Source organism: Salvelinus namaycush, chromosome 28 (genome assembly GCF_016432855.1).
Source record: "Salvelinus namaycush isolate Seneca chromosome 28, SaNama_1.0, whole genome shotgun sequence".
Taxonomy (NCBI): domain Eukaryota; kingdom Metazoa; phylum Chordata; class Actinopteri; order Salmoniformes; family Salmonidae; genus Salvelinus; species Salvelinus namaycush.
In genome coordinates this window covers 9,582,378-9,601,307 of record NC_052334.1, presented here as the reverse complement: position 1 = coordinate 9,601,307, position 18,930 = coordinate 9,582,378, and the positions used below count along the sequence as shown (strand labels likewise).

The window sequence follows — 18,930 nt, the reverse complement described above, 5'->3', positions numbered from 1 at the left end:
GGAATCATGGCCCAGTGACTAGTGTTCAATCACACATTTAGTTGGCCATTTAGATTCCCCAGATCAGTCAACACATTAGGCACAAGTACGTGTGTGAGCACACACACATTTTATATGATTGTATTAAAGGAAGGATCACTTCCTTCTCAAAAGACTGATCACTTCTATCATTGATCAATTGATTGCTTTAAATGCCTTTGAAATAAACGACACTCACTGTACATCTGAAGTCAGAGAGAGAGAAAGAGCGAGGACACATCAATCGATGATGTCATCAGTTCGTGTGTACCTGGTGTGACAAGTGTGTCAAGATGTAAATAAATAGGTTCTGTAGGTAGTGTACATTTCTCTGGAGCTTCATGGCCATAAATGTAGACCTGCTATACCTTGCACTCCCCAGGTCAGTACAGAGGAAACAGAGTCTATATTAAATTGGTTAGTGATGAATAAATGAGTGCTCATCCACTAACTGACCTAGGGTATTCTGAATGAGGGCTAAGTGTGTTCACTTTCCTGATGATATGAGGGGAAACACCCCACCAGTAAGAACACCAACATCTTATACAGCACAGTATAATGCACAGAGATCCTTTTGGCATTAGGTATGAACTATTAAAGTGGGCATATGAAATAGTGACTAAACAATGACCAAATGGTAGGAATTAGAGAAGAAAGTGTGAAGGATTACAAGTGAACGAGAGAGAGAGAGAACAGGGGAGGAGAGGGGGGGACATTATGTTCAGTATGCTCTGACAGAAGCCTCAGGTCTTCATTGATCCAGAGCAGGATCGTTTGGTCTGCATCAACATCCTGATCCCACCCTCTGCTGTGGCAACGACACTGACTCCCAGGCCATACTCATAAAGCATCTCACAATAAGACTACTGATCTAGGATCAGTCTAACCTTTTAGGTCATAATGAATACGATTGTCCATGTAATCTTACTCATTATTACCTAAAAGGCCAAACTGATCCTAGATCAGCAGTCCTACTCTGAAACACTTGAATAAACGGGCCCAGAGGTTTGTATGGGTCAGGCTAGGACCAGGGCCAGAGCAGTGACCCACTATCTGCTGCTCAGCTTGCTGGAGCACTTCCTCTCTCTCTCCTCGCGGCTGCAGGCTTTCCACTTGAGGGCGTGGTGGTGGTGGGAACCGGTGCGGGCCTGGCGGCCGCAGCATTTCTCCTGATGGTGGGGGTAGGAGCGCCGGGGAGGAGGGGGGGACCCAGAGAAGCTGGGAGGAGAACAGGAGCGACCAAAACAAACCCCTCTGCCTCGCTCTCCCCCGCGGTGTTCGTGGCGAGAGGGGGAGGAGGAGACAGAGCGCTGTAGAGAGGAACAGCTGCGTGGGGAGGCACTGGAGCTCCGGTGGTGATGTTGGTGGGGGGAGCTGGTCAGGCTACACATGCCCATCCGGGAGCCTACAAGCTGGGCTGAGGAGTGGCCGTGGTGGGGGGAACCGCGGGCAGAACCACCACCCTGACCATGGTGCATCAGCTGGGACAGACAGGTCAGGAGGTCTGAGTCGCTTGTGCTGCCCGCTCGGATCCTATAACGCTTCAGTCTTGGGTGCAGGAAGGGGGTGAGGTTTTGGGAAGATGGAGAATGAGTTTAGAACTTTAGATATACCTTTAACATGTAGATGAATGTAATTCAGTTAATGATAGTAGAGGCTCATCCCAGATCTGTTGGTGCTGTCTTGCTAACCCCAAACATTGGCATGACAATGAACATAGGAGTTGGCAAGGCTGCACAAACAGACTCGGAACCAGGTTACCATGATAGGTGAGATAAACCTGTCATTAAAGCTAATCATGAAGAGTCTTATTACCTGCCCTCCGTTGCAAGCCGACTGGGTGGTCTCCCCGGGGGTGGGCGTGGAAGGTACTGTGCAGCACTCTCCTGCTCTGGGGCCGGGTTAGCAGGGTTAAAAGGGCGTGGGATCTTGCTCTTACGGAACAGGGGGCTGGAAGAGGAGGAGAGGGAGGGGCCGTCATCCCCCTGGCAGTCAGAGCGCGAGCCCAGGAACGACTCATCGGCCTTCTCAGAGCGGTCTGAGGCGGAGGATAGCTGGTCCCCGTGGGGGAGCGAGGCCACGGCGGGGCCGCGGTGGGAGATAGAGAGAGAAGGGGCTGGGTGGTGGCCTCCTCCCTGGTGGTGGGGGGCTTTCTTCTGGAGCAGCTTCTCCATGGCAGAGCCAGGGGTGGGGAGAAGGTCCAGCAGGACGGGGATACGGCTCAGCCTGCGGGAGGGGTCCTTACGGGGGCTGGGTGGCGGAGATGGGGTGGTCAGAGCTGGGGTTTGGTCAGTGGTCTCCACCCCATCTCCCCTGTCAGGCTGGGGTTGGTCACTCTCTGGGTCTTTGAGCTCTGGGAAGGCTCCACTGCCACTGCCGTCTCCCTGGCCGTTAGCTGGGGGAGAGAGATGGCCGTTTACTAGGCCTAACAGTGGGCTGTGGGGGGAGTGAGGGGAATTAGAATGTGGTGAATGAGGAGAACGGGGGGAGCGAGGGGAATTAGAACGTGGAGAATGAAGAGAACGGGGGGAGCGAGGGGAATTAGAACGTGGAGAATGAAGAGAACGGGGGGAGCGAGGGGAATTAGAACGTGGAGAATGAGGAGAACGGGGGGAGCGAGGGGAATTAGAACGTGGAGAATGAGGAGAACGGGGGGAGCGAGGAGAACAGGGGGAGTGAGAACGGGGGTAGTGAGGAGGACGAGGGGAGGTAGGAGAACGGGGGGAGTGAGAATGGGGGGAGTGAAGAGAACGGGGGGAGTGAGAACGGGGGGAGGTAGGAGAACGGGGGGAGTGAGAACGGGGGGAGGTAGGAGAACGGGGGGAGGTAGGAGAATGGGGGGAGTGAAGAGAACGGGGGGAGTGAGAACGGGGGGAGGTAGGAGAACGGGGGGCGCGAGGAGAACGGGGGGAACGGGGGGAGCGAGGAGAACGGGGGGAGCGAGGAGAGGACGCTCGGCTTGGCACAGGGCTGTGGGCTTTGGTGTAGGTCTGGGTGTCTCCTCCGTTGATCAGGGTATCTGCCAGGAGGTCATCCAGGCTGGTGGGGCTGCCAGGCTGGCTAGGGGTGGGCAGGATGTAGATGTCAGTGGTAGCAGTATTATCCTGGGGCTGCTGGGCCTCAGCTGTGGCATCTCCTCGTCTCTCCAGTTGTAGGCACTGTGGAGCACAGTCTGAGCCAGACTGGGACTGCTGAGCTGTCAGCTAAAGAGAGAGGGGAAAGGGAGAAAAAGGGAGAGAGGGATGGGGGAAGCAGAAAGACACAGAGAGAGAGAAGGGGGGAGAAAGAGAGAGAGAGGGGGGGGGGAGAAGGAGAAAGAGAGAGATAAAGAAAGAAAGAAAGAAAGAGAGAGAGAGACAGGGGAAGGAGAAAGACACAAAGAGAGAAAGAGAGAGAGAGCGAGAGAAAGAGGGCAGGTTAACAAATAAATAGAGTCAAATTATTGCATTGTAAGAGATCATGTGAAAATATTGAATGGAGATCATAACATGATCATTACATGTCACAGCATCATCAAGGCAATGTCAGTCAAGCTGTTAGTTGGTATCAAAAAAGCGCAACAAGACAGACCTGTGTCAAATCTATCATCTGTTTGATTTAGCTTGGACTTTTGGGACTATTCCATTGTGCCTGGAATGCTTACTCAAGCACCACTCAAGTATTTGACACATGTATTTAACCCAGTACTGCAACAACAACAAAAGCATTCACTCAACCAATCAGGGGCCTACAAAAGAGACAGGAAGTCAGGGTCAGTAAAAAAAGCAGTTCAGGTTGAGTAAAAAGAGAGAGAGAGAACACAGGAGGAAATGAAATAACAAAAGACAATCGACCAAAACAAAAGTCCCTGTCTTGCAATGAAGAAAAGTGGAATTGCAATTTCATTCACACTGAAAAGGAAAAGGAATTGTAAAGGAAATGACCCCAACTATTCCCCTGACATCAGGACACATGGATCTGAGCATGCTCTGTCTGTAGCACAATGGCCTGCTGTTCTCTGGAGAAAGCAGCCTGCCCGGGCGACAACAACACAACAACAACACCACTGTTCAACACAACCACAACAACACAACAAAACACAGCACAACTAACACACTAGCAGCAAAAGGAAACAAAAAGAACAACCAAACCAAACTATTTAAAAAAGACAGTAAGTAACTAATAGTGGAGGGAATTAGGTAGGCGGTGTGTTATGGTTAAGATAGAAACGTCTGATTGGTTCGTGGCCCAGGGGTGGATTGATCAATCACCTGCTGGAGTTGAGCGCGTGTGATGCGTATAACGGAAGGGAACTTGCTGCTGGCGGCGCCTGCCGGGATAGCGGGCAGTTTCCTGCGCCCGGAGGGTGATTGGTTACGGGCGGAACCGAGGCCGGGGTGAGTAGGTGGCGGTAGGGAGGCGTGGTAGGAGGAAGAGGAGGTTGGATGGAGGAGGTACTGGTGGTGGTGGTCGGCTGAGTAGCTGCGACCCATCCCAGGGGGGTCCCTCTGGTGCAGGGGGTCCGACAGGGTGGTGAGGAGGGTCTGGGTGTGCGGGCTTGGGGAACGCAGGAGCAGGGGACTGGACATCCTGGCCAACACCTCCTCAGGCAGAGATGGAGGAGAGGTAGGGAGCTAAGAGAGGTGATGAGAGGTAAAGTTGGGGAGGGAGGATGGAGTGGGAAGAGGTAAAGTTGGGAAGAGAGGACGGAGCGGGATGAGGTAAAGTTAGGGAGAGAGGATGGAGCGGGATGAGGTAAAATTGGGGTGGACGGAGCGGGATGGGGTAAAGTTGGTGAGAGAGAACGGAGCGGGAAGAGGTAAAGTTGGGGAGAGAGGATGGAGTGGGAAGAGGTAAAGTTGGGGAGAGAGGACGGAGCGGGAAGAGGTAAAGTTGGGGAGAGAGGACGGAGCGGGAAGAGGTAAAGTTGGGGAGAGAGGACGGAGCGGGAAGAGGTAAAGTTGGGGAGAGAGGACGGAGCGGGAAGAGGTAAAGTTGGGGAGAGAGGACGGAGTGGGAAGAGGTAAAGTTGGGGAGAGAGGACGGAGTGGGAAGAGGTAAAGTTGGGGAGAGAGGACGGAGTGGGAAGAGGTAAAGTTGGGGAGAGAGGACGGAGTGGGAAGAAGTAAAGTTGGGGAGAGAGGACGGAGTGGGAAGAGGTAAAGTTGGGGAGAGAGGACGGAGTGGGAAGAGGTAAAGTTGGGGAGAGAGGACGGAGTGGGAAGAGGTAAAGTTGGGGAGAGAGGACGGAGTGGGAAGAAGTAAAGTTGGGGAGAGAGGACGGAGTGGGAAGAGGTAAAGTTGGGGAGAGAGGACGGAGCAGGAAGAGGTAAAGTTGGGGAGAGAGGACGGAGTGGGAAGAGGTAAAGTTGGGGAGAGAGGACGGAGTGGGAAGAAGTAAAGTTGGGGAGAGAGGACGGAGTGGGAAGAGGTAAAGTTGGGGAGAGAGGACGGAGCGGGAAGAGGTAAAGTTGGGGAGAGAGGACGGAGCGTTAAGAGGTCAAGTTGGGGAGAGAGGACGGAGTGGGATGGCAGAGGAGTAGTGGGAGAAAGGGGTGGATAGGAGTGGGGGTGAGAGAGGGGGAGGAGTAAAGCATATATTTAGAACTTAAAGGGAGCGGGTGTAGAGGTGGGAGGAATTCTGAGATCTCAAACGTCTCCTTAGAGGAATCACTATCTCTTTCTTCAGATAGCACCATTTGAGAAAGGGTCAACCCAGAAAAAAAACTAAAGATAGCAAATGAAAGCTGTAAATAAAGAGCAAATAATGCAAATTAAAGTGCTCTTTTAACTTCTTATGCCTGCAGGGGCAGTATTGAGTAGCTTGGATGAAAGGTGCACAGAGGTGCCCATAGTAAACTGCCTGCTCCTCAGTCCCAGTTGCTAATATATGCATATTATTATTCGTATTGGATAGAAAACACTCTGAAGTTTCTAAAACTGTTTGAATTATGTCTGTGAGTATAACAGAACTCATATGGCAGGCAAAAACCTGAGAAGTTCCACTTCCTGTTTGAATTGTTTCTGAGGTGGCAGATTTTCAACCAAGCTCTCATTGAAATCACAGAGAGATATTGATGAGTTCTCACTTCCTACGGCTTCCACTAGATGTCAACAGTCAATAGAACTTTGTCTGATGACTCTAATGTGAAGGGGTGCCGAAGGAGACAGGAATGAGTAATCACTGCCACGAGCTGACCATGCTTTCACATGCGCCTTCACATGAGGAGGCCCTCCGTTCCACCGCTCTTCTGAAGTCAATCTAATTCTCCGGTTGGAACGTTATTCAAGATGTATGTTAACAACATTCTAAAGATTGATTCAGTACATCGTTTGACATGTTTCTAATGACTGTTACGGAACTTTTGGACATTTCGTCACGTTATAGTGGATGCGCTTTGTGACTTTGGAATTGTTTACCGCTAATGCGCTAACCAAAGTAGCTAATTTGACATAAATAACGGACATTATCGAACAAATTAAGCATTTATTGTGGACCTGGGATTCCTAGGACTGCATTCTGATGAAGTTCATCAAAGGTAAGGAAACATTTATCATGTATTTTCTGGTTTCTGTTGACCCCAACATGGCGGCTAATTTGGCTATTGTGCTGAGCTCCGTCTCAGATTATTGCATGATTTGCTTTTTCCGTAAAGTTTTTTTGAAATCTGACACAGCGGTTGCATTAAGGAGAGGTTTATCTATAATTCCATGTGTATAACTTGTATTATCATCTACATTTATGATGAGTATTTCTGTTGAAACGATGTGGCTATGCAAAATCACTTGATGTTTTTGGAACTAGTGAATGTAACGCGCCAATGTAAACTCAGATTTTTTGTTATAAATATGAACTTTATCAAACAAAACATGCATGTATTGTGTAACATAAAGTCCTATGAGTGTCATCTGATGAAGATAATCAAAGGTTAGTGATTCATTTTATCTCTATTTCTGCTTTTTGTGAAAGCTATCTTTCGCTGGAAAAATTGCTGTGTTTATTGTGGTTTGGTGGTGACCTAACATAATCGTTTGTAGTGCTATCGCTGAAAAGCATATTTGAAATCAACAACAAGATTACCTTTAAAATGATATAAGACACATGTATGTTTGAGGAATTTTAATTATGAGATTTCTGTTGTTTGAATTTGGCGCCCTGCACTTTCACTGGCTGCTGTCATATCGATCCCGGTAGCGGGATGCAGCCATAAGAAGTTAAACAACAGTCTTTCTCAAACAAATCCATTGTATGAGAAGTTTCCTTCGTTTTATCAAGCTCACACAAGCAAAGAAACAAGCTCACATGACATAAGTTATCACGATCACATTTTACTTTAAACTACAGCAAGATGTAGTATCCTACTGTGTCTAGTTCTGTGTTAAGGTGTATTATCCTACTGTGTCTAGTTCTGTGTTAAGGTGTATTATCCTACTGTGTCTAGTTCTGTGTTAAGGTGTATTATCCTACTGTGTCTAGTTCTGTGTTAAGGTGTATTATCCTACTGTGTCTAGTTCTGTGTTAAGGTGTATTATCCTACTGTGTCTAGTTCTGTGTTAAGGTGTATTATCCTACTGTGTCTAGTTCTGTGTTAAGGTGGATTATCCTACTGTGTACATTGCATGATATGTCTTGACCTGCGTGAGTTGTGTTATGGTGAAGTGTACAGTGAGGTACTGTATGTAATATTGGAGTGTTTTACAGTTAGGTATGTAAAGGTGACATGTTTTACACTGAGGTATGTAATAACAACGTGTTTTACAGTGAGGTATGCAATAGTAAAGTGTTTTACAGTGAGGTATGTATTGGTTACATTTTTACAGTGAGGAATGTAATAGTGAAATGCTTAACAGTGAGGAATGTAATAGTGAAGTGCTTAACAGTGAGGAATGTAATAGTGAAGTGCTTAACAGTGAGGAATGTAATAGTGAAGTGCTTAACAGTGAGGTATATAATAGTGAAGTGCTTAACAGTGAGGAATGTAATAGTGAAGTGCTTAACAGTGAGGTATATAATAGTGAAGTACTTAACAGTGAGGAATATAATAGTGAAGTGCTTAACAGTGAGGAATGTAATAGTGAAGTGCTTAACAGTGAGGAATATAATAGTGAAGTGCTTAACAGTGAGGAATATAATAGTGAAGTGCTTAACAGTGAGGTATATAATAGTGAAGTGCTTAACAGTGAGGAATATAATAGTGAAGTGCTTAACAGTGAGGAATGTAATAGTGAAGTGCTTAACGGTGAGGAATGTAATAGTGAAGTGCTTAACAGTGAGGAATGTAATAGTGAAGTGCTTAACGGTGAGGAATATAATAGTGAAGTGCTTAACAGTGAGGAATGTAATAGTGAAGTGCTTAACGGTGAGGAATGTAATAGTGAAGTGCTTAACAGTGAGGTATATAATAGTGAAGTGCTTAACAGTGAGGTATATAATAGTGAAGTGCTTAACAGTGAGGAATATAATAGTGAAGTGCTTAACAGTGAGGAATATAATAGTGAAGTGCTTAACAGTGAGGTATATAATAGTGAAGTGCTTAACAGTGAGGAATGTAATAGTGAAGTGCTTAACAGTGAGGTATATAATAGTGAAGTGCTTAACAGTGAGGTATATAATAGTGAAGTGCTTAACAGTGAGGTATATAATAGTGAAGTGCTTAACAGTGAGGAATATAATAGTGAAGTGCTTAACAGTGAGGAATGTAATAGTGAAGTGCTTAACAGTGAGGAATGTAATAGTGAAGTGCTTAACAGTGAGGTATATAATAGTGAAGTGCTTAACAGTGAGGTATGTAATACTGAAACGTTTAACAGTGAGGTATGTAATAGTGAAGTGTTTTACAGTGAGGTATGTAATAGTGAAGTGCTTAACAGTGAGGAATGTAATAGTGAAACGTTTTACAGTGAGATATGTAATAGTGAAGTATTTTACAGTGAGGTATGTAATAGTGAAACGTTTTACAGTGAGGTATGTAATAGTGAAACGTTTTACAGTGAGGTATGTAATAGTGAAACGTTTTACAGTGAGATATGTAATAGTGAAGTATTTTACAGTGAGGTATGTAATAGTGAAACGTTTTACAGTGAGGTATGTAATAGTGAAACGTTTTACAAGTGAGATATGTAATAGTGAAGTATTTTACAGTGATGTATGTAAGGGTGAAACGTTTTACAGTGAGATATGTAATACTAGTCTGTGAGGTCCGTACCTGTGTGAGTGCTCCCTCAGCCAGGGCATCAGCAGGGCTAGAGGGGGTGACGGGGGGCAGGCTTCCCGTAGGTCCCACACTCAGCTCCAGCCTGTCCACCCTGGGGGGTCGTCCGCTGGCGCCTGGTTGCCCCTGGAGATCCCCATCCCTGTCCCCATGGACCTGACCAGGGCTGGGGTTCACCGTGGACCCCTCTCCTGCCCCCAGGGGTACCTCCAGCAACTCCAGCTCCTCTTCTTCCTCCTTGGAGGGGCTGGTCGTAGTTCTATCCCCCATTCCTGTCCCTGGGAACCCGCTGGGCCTCTCCATCATCACACACTCCCTGGAGTCCACCTTCCCCTGGCCGGAGCTCAGGTTGAGGGCCACGAAGCCTCCGCTGCTGGGGGCCCCCTCGCCCTGTTCCAGAGACCTGTGGGAGTGAGGGGAGACGGGTTTGGGTGAGCCGCTGGCACCGCCACCGGATAGGAACTCCTCGTCGTTGTGCCAGACTCGGTCAGTGCCACCACGCCCTGGTCCTGTGGCACCTCCAGTGGGTACAGCCAGGCCCTTCTCCTGCTGCTGCCCACAGCCCTCCTGCTGATTCCCTGAGCTGGAGAGACACACCGACCGATTGAACAGGTCAGGCGATGGCAGATTATAATATAGTAGTTATTGTACTATTGATGGCTGTTATAGTAGCACAAGCGTTGTTGTTAGCAGCAGGGTTAGCAATAGCAGGGTTGAGGTCAATTGCATTGAAATTCAGTCAGTTTAGGAAGTAAACTAATTCATCATTAAAACAAACTTTTAAATGATTGTATAGGGACTTTGGTTAATCTTGATTAATATCCTGAACTGACTGAATTGCAGTAGAATCAAGTCCCTGGTTGTTATGTTAGTGTAGCATGGAAGGAATAGAAGGACAGGGGGTTAAGTAGGGGTACTGACCACGCCTCCATGAACCGTTCAGGACTGGGCTTGGTCTCCAGGGTCAGCCTCCTGTCCAGCTCAAAGCTGTGGATGTTACGGAGCTTCCTGAGGAGAGGACTACCACCATCCTGTCCTGACACCCCCACCATCTCAGAGTGTACCCGGACAGGGGAGCCCAGGCTGAGGTTGGCATACGGGCTCTGGAGACCCCCCTGGTTGTTGCTGTGCTCCTCCTCTGTTGCTGCCTAGAGGGGAGAGAAACGAGGGATAGAGTGATATATGGTTGAACTCAGTCATCATGGTGTGTGTGTTTCAGGGTTTCCGTTAGGAAAATATGGCACCGGACGTTTGACCGGCAGCATTTTCATTTACTGGACATTTGAGAAATGTACCGGACCCATTGGATGCAACGGGATGCGTCCTTCTTACTGAATTCCGATGCGCAGTTTGGAGATGTTAGAATGACTGTCCACATGTACTTTTCTTCAGCCAACGTACAGCAAAATCCCCAGCCTTTGTCAATCTACTATCTCCCATAGTAGAAAAGTTGACCTATTCTATTGGTCAGCTTGACGTTCTGTGCGAGAAAGAAACAGCCTATTCCAAACAGACTCTGGGACAGTTATGTGATGATAGATCCCAAGTTCATACAACCAGTAGTCCAAGGCTACATAAAATGACTTTAGAAAAGCAACGAGGCTGATGGAACAGATCAGAATGCTTACAATGTTGATAAACTATTATTTCTTCACATTATAAACGCAGCAATGTGCACAAGGCAGTAGGCTACACAAGGCAGCAGGCAGCAGGCTTAAAATATATATATTCTCAATGGAGAATCTTCATTGAAAGTGCACTGTTACGGATACAAGTGTTCTGTGTGTATCCTGTGTGTATTTCTTTTCTCTCCTTCTCCCCTACTCACAGGTGACAATAATCATTCCCCAATCAGTCATCAATCAGTCGCTGATCGGAAGACACCTGCTCCTTTTCCCTTACCCAATCACAGTCCCTTACCCTTGGTTTAAAACCCCTGTCAGTTGGTTTCTCAGGAGCTCAATCTCTTTGTAACATGCCTTCTGTCTGTAGATCGCTTGTGTGTTTTGCAGCTACATGTCACTTTGTCCCCACCTGTGAGTATTGTTTTGGTTATGGTGTTTGAGTGTTTGTTTGATGGTGGGAAAAGGGGGTAACCAGACAAGTCGCCCTTGGGCTACACTACCCGTAGTTAAACATTGTTAAAAACACTAGTTAGAACTGGGCGGACCACCCCCTGTATTTTTGGTTAGTTAGCTGTTTGTGAAGTAGGCTAGTCTAGCTTAGGGGTGTTTTTGAATTATTATTCTTTCATTCCTTGGGTCCCGCTCAGCCCCTTTTCCTGCTCCCCCCCATTTACCGTGTGTTTATAAATAAACATTTAGTGTTTGACGGTAATTAAGTTGTCTGTGTTATTTGTTCTCACTGTTACGTTTTCACTACTATAATTTGCATGAGTTGTGTTACGGGTCCCATTACCATCCCCCCTAGACTGTCGGGCCAAAGGGATTCGTAACATAAGTGGGGGCTCATCCGGGGTCTGTCATTACTGACACCCATACCGCTTGTGCAGATTGTTTTAGTGGTCTAGTTCAGTGTTGAACGTTATATCTAAAGTAGAATTGGTGTTTGCTATTTGTTGGCTCTGTGTAGTATTTAAAAATGGCTACATTTGATTTGAAGTCCTTTTTGGATAACCCTTCGTGGGAGGTTTTTGATAGGTGTCGTAGAATTGATTTAATGACCTTGGCTGACCATTATTCAGTATTGATTCCACAGAATGTAGTTAAAGCGGAGGTTAAACAATTAGTGTTGAATGTTTTGTTGGAAGAACAGGTGATTGTATTACCGCTGCCTGAGCCTACTACCCCTGTAGGGGATGTTGCTGCTCCTCTAAGCCCAGTGGTGTCTGAGGGCGAGGCTAAAGCTCCAGCCACATTGCCCCGTTTTGATCCACTCTCCCCACAGTCAACCGGTGATACCAGGAGGGATGGCCGGTCAATACAGTTCCAACTGGAGGCGGAAGAGAGAGCCCAAATTAGGCGAGAGACTCTCCAGTTGGAGATGTGTAAAATTGAGGCAGAACAGCGGCAGATGGAGTTAAAAATGGAGATGTGTAAAATTGAGGCAGAAAAAGAACGAGAACAGCGGCAGATGGAGTTAAAAATGCGCCAGATGGAACTGGAGGCAGAGACAGCGAGGCTAGCCTTCGTTCCTGCAGTGACTGTTAGTGAGCCGTCCTCACCAACTAGAGATCCCAACACTTTTGACATTAGTAGGCAGATTGCCTTAGTACCTTTGTTCAGAGAGTCAGAGGTTGACTCCTATTTTTGTGTATTTGAACGTATAGCCGTAGCCTTGAAATGGCCTAAAGAGGTATGGTGCCTATTACTTCAGTGTAAATTAACTGGTAAAGCCCAAGAGGTTTTGTCAGCGCTACCTCTTGAAGACAGTTTAAATTATGAAGTGGTCAAAGCTACTGTTCTTCGCGCCTATGAGCTTGTGCCTGAGGCATACCGACAGAGATTTAGGTCTCATAAGAAGTCTTCTAGTAAGACTTATGTGGAATTTGCTAGAGAGAAGGGAAATCTGTTTGATAAATGGCATGCTGCTAGCAAGGTAACTGATTTTAACTCTCTCCGGGAGTTAATTTTGTTGGAAGAGTTTAAAAATTGCTTACCTGAACGCATTGTAGTGTACCTAAACGAACAAAGTATCCTCCCTGTCAGAAGCGTCTGTGTTGACGCACAAGAGTGTGTTTTCGGCTTATACTGAGAGTAGAGTTACAGAATTGCCTACTTATAGCCCTAGTCGGCCAGCAGTATATCAAGCACGCCAGAAAAATGAGCGTCCCTGTTTCTATTGTCATAAGGTGGGACATATGATTAATGATTGCTTCCTGCTAAAACGTAAACAAGGGATGCCTCTTCGTGCCAAGCCACCAACAGGTGTTGGTCTAATTCGTACGGTTGTGAGGTCTGAAACGAAACAGGTGCCTAAGGGTAAATGTATTTTGAAAGACCCAGTTCCCGACCGTAGTTATGAACCGTTCATTTTCGAGGGGTTTGTGTCCCTAGCGAATGACGAAGCGTCTCAGCGTCCGGTTAAAATCCTTAGAGATACTGGTGCGGCGCAGTCGTTTATATTGTCTGATGTGTTGCCCTTATCCGACGATACATACTGTGGTTCCAGTGTGTTAGTTCAGGGTATAGAAATGGGTTTTGTCCCAGTGCCATTGCACTTTGTGAAAGTACACTCTGAGTTAATCAGTGGAATATTCAGAGTGGGGGTACGTCCTATGTTGCCAGTAAAAGGTGTGACCTTTATAATGGGTAACGATATTGCCGGAGGAAAGGTAGTACCCGTATTGGAAGTATTGGATAAAAGTGACCACTCTCTCTCCAATGAGCTGGCACAGAGTTATCCACATGTGTTCCCTGCTTGTGCTGTCACTCGTGCTCAGGCACGACAAGAGAGTGACGTAATAGATTTGTCGAACACTGTTCTGTTCAAAGAGGATGATCAAGAGGATGGGTTGTGCGCTACCTCTGGGAAGCTGATCACCTCTGACAAACAGCCCAGGAAAGAAGCGAAGAATGTTGAACTTATTGCTGATGCAATACAGTTACCAGTCACTCGTGAGCAGCTGGTTGCTAACCAAAAGGTTGACACCAAGCTTGCTAAATGTTTTTCTAGTGTTGTCTCATTGGAGGAGGTAAAGAAGAAAAACGTGGCTTACTTCATTGATGGTAATCTCCTCATGCGTAAATGGACATCCCATGATGACGCGGGCGGAGATTGGAATGCTGTTTACCAAATAGTGATTCCTACAGCCTTTCGACAAAATGTGTTATCCCTTGCTCATGATCACCAGTGGTCCGGTCATTTAGGAATCACAAAAACTTATGATCGGATTCTTCGCCATTTCTTTTGGCCAGGTTTAAAACAAGATGTGGCTCAGTACTGTCGTACCTGCCACACATGTCAGATAACAGGAAAACCAAATCAGGTTATTCCTCCCGCTCCTCTTTGTCCTATACCTGTCATAGGTGAACCATTCGAACATGTGGTGGTTGATTGTGTTGGACCGTTACCGAAGACAAAATCGGGTAACCAGTTTCTGTTGACAATTATGTGTATGGCAACAAGATACCCCGAGGCCATTCCTCTGCGAAGGATTACAGCCCCGGTAGTGAGTAAAGCCTTAATTAAATTCTTCACGACATTCGGATTACCTAAGGTGGTACAAAGTGATCAAGGTACCAATTTCCTGTCCAAGCTTTTCAAGCAGGTGTTAAAATCCTTGTCAATTACGCACCGTGTGTCAAGCGCCTATCACCCAGAGTCTCAGGGTGCGCTTGAACGTTGGCATCAGACATTGAAGTCTATGCTACGTAAATATTGTTTGGAATCTGAGAAAGATTGGGATGAGGGAGTTCCTCTAGTTTTGTTTGCTGCTCGTGAAACTGTACAGGAGTCCCTAGGTTTCAGCCCGGCTGAACTAGTGTTTGGTCACACAGTGAGAGGACCAATGAAAGTTCTTAAAGAACAGTTTTTGTCCCAAGAGTTGTGTACAGGAGATGAAAATGTGTTGGACTACGTTAGTCGCTTTCGGGAGCGCCTACACCAAGCCTGTGCTCTTGCAAAGGAAGCTCTGTCTTCCTCCCAAAGGAGCATGAAAAGACACTATGATAAAGAGGCTGTTTCTTGTCCACTACAGCCAGGTGACCAAGTACTGGTGTTATTGCCTGTTCCAGGATCTTCACTGTCAGCTCGTTTCTCTGGTCCTTACTTCATTGAGAAGAAATTAAGTGAAACTGATTATGTGCTTCAAACGCCTGATAGAAAACGCCAATCTCGTGTGTGCCACATTAACATGTTAAAAGCCTACCACACCCGACCCATCACCCAAGTGGATAGTTCAAAAACAGAGGAAGGTACGGCTGTCTCCGCTGCTTCTACTGCTATGATAGTGGACTGTCATATTGATAATGTTGAGGGAGATGGATTAGAGTTGCGCAATACTCAGCAGCAGTGCGTTAGATTGCCCAACTCAGAAATGCTGTTGTCTATCCAGTCAGGTCTGGTTCATTTAACGGACGGACAGGCCGACGATGTTGTGAGGCTACTACACAGTTTTCCATGTCTCTTTAATGACGTTCCTACTCGCACAAACGTGTTGGAACATGACATTAATGTTGGAAATGCTACACCTATCAAGCAACACCCCTATCGTATCAACGCTTCCAAACGGAAGATAATGAGGGATGAAGTGACATATGTTGGAGAATGACCTGGCTACGCCAAGTTCAAGCCCTTGGAGTTCTCCTTGCATTCTGGTTCCTAAACCTGATGGTACGTCCAGGTTATGTACGGATTATCGAAAGGTTAATTCTGTCACAATGCCAGATTCGTTCCCGTTACCCAGACTGGACAACTGTATCGACACTATTGGAGCTGCTAAGTATGTTACTAAGTTGGACCTCTTAAAAGGTTACTGGCAGGTTCCGTTAACTTCACGTGCTTCTGAGATTTCTGCCTTTGTAACCCCAGACAACTTCCTACAGTACTCAGTCATGGCTTTTGGGATGCGAAATGCACCAGCCACTTTCCAACGACTGGTTAACTCCGTATTAGCTGGAGTACCCAACTGTAGTGCTTATCTTGATGATCTGGTGATTTATTCGTCTGAGTGGTCAGATCATGTTGACTCTCTCAGGGTAGTATGTGAACGGTTGGCAGCTGCTTCGCTAACCCTGAACTTGGCAAAGTGCGAGTTTGGAAAAGCTACTGTTACTTATCTTGGCAAAGAGGTCGGCCATGGACAGGTGCGCCCTGTTGATGCCAAGGTCTTGGCTATAACTGCATTTCCCGCACCTACCACCAGACGACAGCTACGCCGCTTTTTAGGGATGGTTGGCTACTACCGTAGTTTCTGTCAAAATTTCTCTGCGGTAGTTGCTCCATTGACCGATTTGCTCAGTCCGGCTAAATCATTTGTGTGGTCTCCGGATTGTAAAATAGCTTTTGAATCTGCGAAAGCCCTCTTGTGTAATACCCCTGTACTTGCTGCTCCGGATTTTGAAAAACCGTTTCAACTTGAGGTAGATGCTAGTGCCAGAGGTGCTGGTGCTGTTCTACTGCAGCAGGACAAGAGTGGAGTGGATCATCCAGTGTGTTATTTTTCTCGGAAGTTTAACAAATGTCAGACAAGTTATGCCACAATAGAACAGGAAGCTCTTGCTTTGTTGTTGGCTCTGCAGTACTTTGAGGTGTACATTGGTTCCAGTGCCCTACCAGTGATTGTATATACGGACCACAACCCCTTAGTGTTTCTCCACCGTATGTACAATCAGAACCAGCGCCTAATGCGTTGGGCCCTGATTGTGCAAAATTATAATTTGGAGATCCGCCACAAAAAGGGTTCAGAAAATGTATTAGCAGATGCTTTGTCACGTGTGTAAAAATAATGATGGTTTGTATGTTTTGTAAATGTGTTCGCAATCCCTAGGGTTGCGCTTTTAAGGGTGGGAGTGTTACGGATACAAGTGTTCTGTGTGTATCCTGTGTGTATTTCTTTTCTCTCCTTCTCCCCTACTCACAGGTGACAATTGTTAAGTTCATGTTTTAAGTATCCCTATACTCCTGTTATTACGGGGCTATCACGGAGTCAAGAGTGCGCATGCGCTGGAAGTCTGTTCGTTGTTGGACCTAGCCTGGAGTGTAATGGCTACCTTGTAGTGTGTTCATATAGTTGAGTAAACTTTGTTAAACTGGAACCTTGTCGTTGTGTCATTTCGAGTTAACATTGGTAGCAGACGATGGCTTCTAACTACAACGTGCCACCTCGCTTCGACGAGAAGAGGTCGTACGAAAGTTGGAAAAATGAACTGGGAATCTGGACACGCGTTACTAATCTGGACGCGAAAAAGCAAGCACTTGCGGTGGTATTATCGCTCGAGGGAAGAGCGAGAGATACAGCACTGGAGATATCCGTTGAGGATTTGAACAAGGATGACGGTATGGGAACTTTGATCACAGCACTGGATTCTGTATTTCTTAAAGAAGAGAAAGACCGTGCCTACGAGGCATATTCAAACTTTGACAGTGTTACGAGAGATATTTCGGTTGCAATGGCGGACTACATCATTGATTTCGAACAGAGGTACAATAGAATGCGCAAGTACGACATGGTTCTCCCAGATGCAGTGTTAGGGTTCAAGTTGCTAGACACTGCTTGTCTAGATGGTAGGGAGAAACAGTTGGCGTTGACTGCTTGTACTGTGCTGACTTTTGCATCTATGAAGTCGGCACTAAAAAGAATATTTGGTGAAAAGACGTCTGTCGCGCCAATAACAGATGGAATGCAAGTGAGTGACGCAGCATATTACACCGAGCAGCACAGAAAAGGCGCCAAAAAGTCACGTTCTCAAGATAACCAGAAGAGGGCGCCATTTCCCGGCACAAATCCACTGGACACATATGGAAGGAGATCGAAATGTGCTATTTGTCAAAGCACTTACCATTGGGTTAAAGACTGTCCTCATAAAAATGAACAAGTTAAACTAACAGAGGAAAATGTAAACACAGAGATAGAGCAGTGTAACATTACACTGTTTTCAAATGAATCTGCTTCTGATACTGAGATTTTTATAGTTGAATCCTTAGGATCTGCTGTGATTGATACTGCATGTACACGGACAGTGTGTGGTGCAAAATGGCTTGATAGCTATGTCAGTGAACTAAATATGAAGGAAGTACAAAATATGATTGACACACCAAGCAACAGAGCTTTCAAATTTGGAGACGGGAGAATTGTCCATTCTACCAAGAGAGTTAAGATACCAGCAAAAATTGGTCAGACTAAGTGTCACATTGAAACAGAGGTGGTCCCTACAGATATCCCCTTACTATTAAGCAAAGCTTCCCTCAAGAAGGCAGAGGCTGTACTAGACATAAAAAATGACAAGGCAGTGATGTTTAAACAACCAGTGACTCTTGAACTTACTACCTCAGGCCACTATTGTGTAAACATTTTAGACAAAGACATCACACAGTGTCCATGCAAAAATGAGATTCTGACTGACACAGAGCACATGAAGATTCTGACAGTCACAGAGAACATGAGCACTAAAGAAAAACACAAAGTATTGTTAAAGCTTTACAAACAGTTTGGACATGATACAGTTAACAGACTTCAAAAGTTACTCAGCAGTTCAGGGAATAATGATGATGAGAAGTACGAGTCTGGAGACAAAGTGTACTACAAACGAGTTGACTGTCAAGAGTGGAAAGGACCGGGAGTAGTCATTGGTCAAGATGGTGTGGTGATATTTGTGAGGCACGGAGGCATGATTGTCAGGGTGCATCACTCAAGATTGCGGAAAGTAAATGATCAACAAGATAGAGGGGCTGTTGCTGAGAATCAGTCTCCTAATGAAAATGACAAAAAGGACACAGTAACAGACACAAACCTACCAGATGTCGCATCCAATGATATGGACACCGAAACTGACATAGGAAATGGAGCAGAGACCTTCAACCATGCCACAGGTAATACTGTTGAGCGTTCAAATGAGGAAAACATTCAACAGCCACATGTGTTAAGAGAACATGGTTGTTCCAATCTGAAAACTGGACAACCTGTTAAATACACGGACAGAGAAAGTGGTATTCCACATACAGCAACCGTCATTGGACGAGCAGGAAAAGCAAAACACAAGAACTGGTACAACTTGCAGTACTCTGAACCAGCTACACTTTCTGGTACAACAGGGTCAGC

The 18,930-nt window shown here is 46.1% G+C and overlaps 1 protein-coding gene across 1 annotated transcript in view; it reads right to left on the bottom strand.

The window, feature by feature from the left end:
* Positions 1-1,067: 1,067 nt before the first annotated feature.
* LOC120023033 (tau-tubulin kinase 2-like) overlaps positions 1,068-18,930 on the bottom strand; it is a 52,100-nt gene continuing 34,237 nt past the window's right edge. Inside the window, exons 10-15 of the mRNA XM_038966983.1 lie at positions 10,131-10,357; positions 9,204-9,792; positions 4,269-4,631; positions 2,933-3,221; positions 1,834-2,413; positions 1,068-1,566 (exon numbers count right to left, since the gene is read on the bottom strand). Of these exons, the coding sequence (XP_038822911.1) occupies positions 1,068-1,566; positions 1,834-2,413; positions 2,933-3,221; positions 4,269-4,631; positions 9,204-9,792; positions 10,131-10,357 (2,547 nt within the window). The remainder of the gene's footprint in view (positions 1,567-1,833; positions 2,414-2,932; positions 3,222-4,268; positions 4,632-9,203; positions 9,793-10,130; positions 10,358-18,930) is intronic.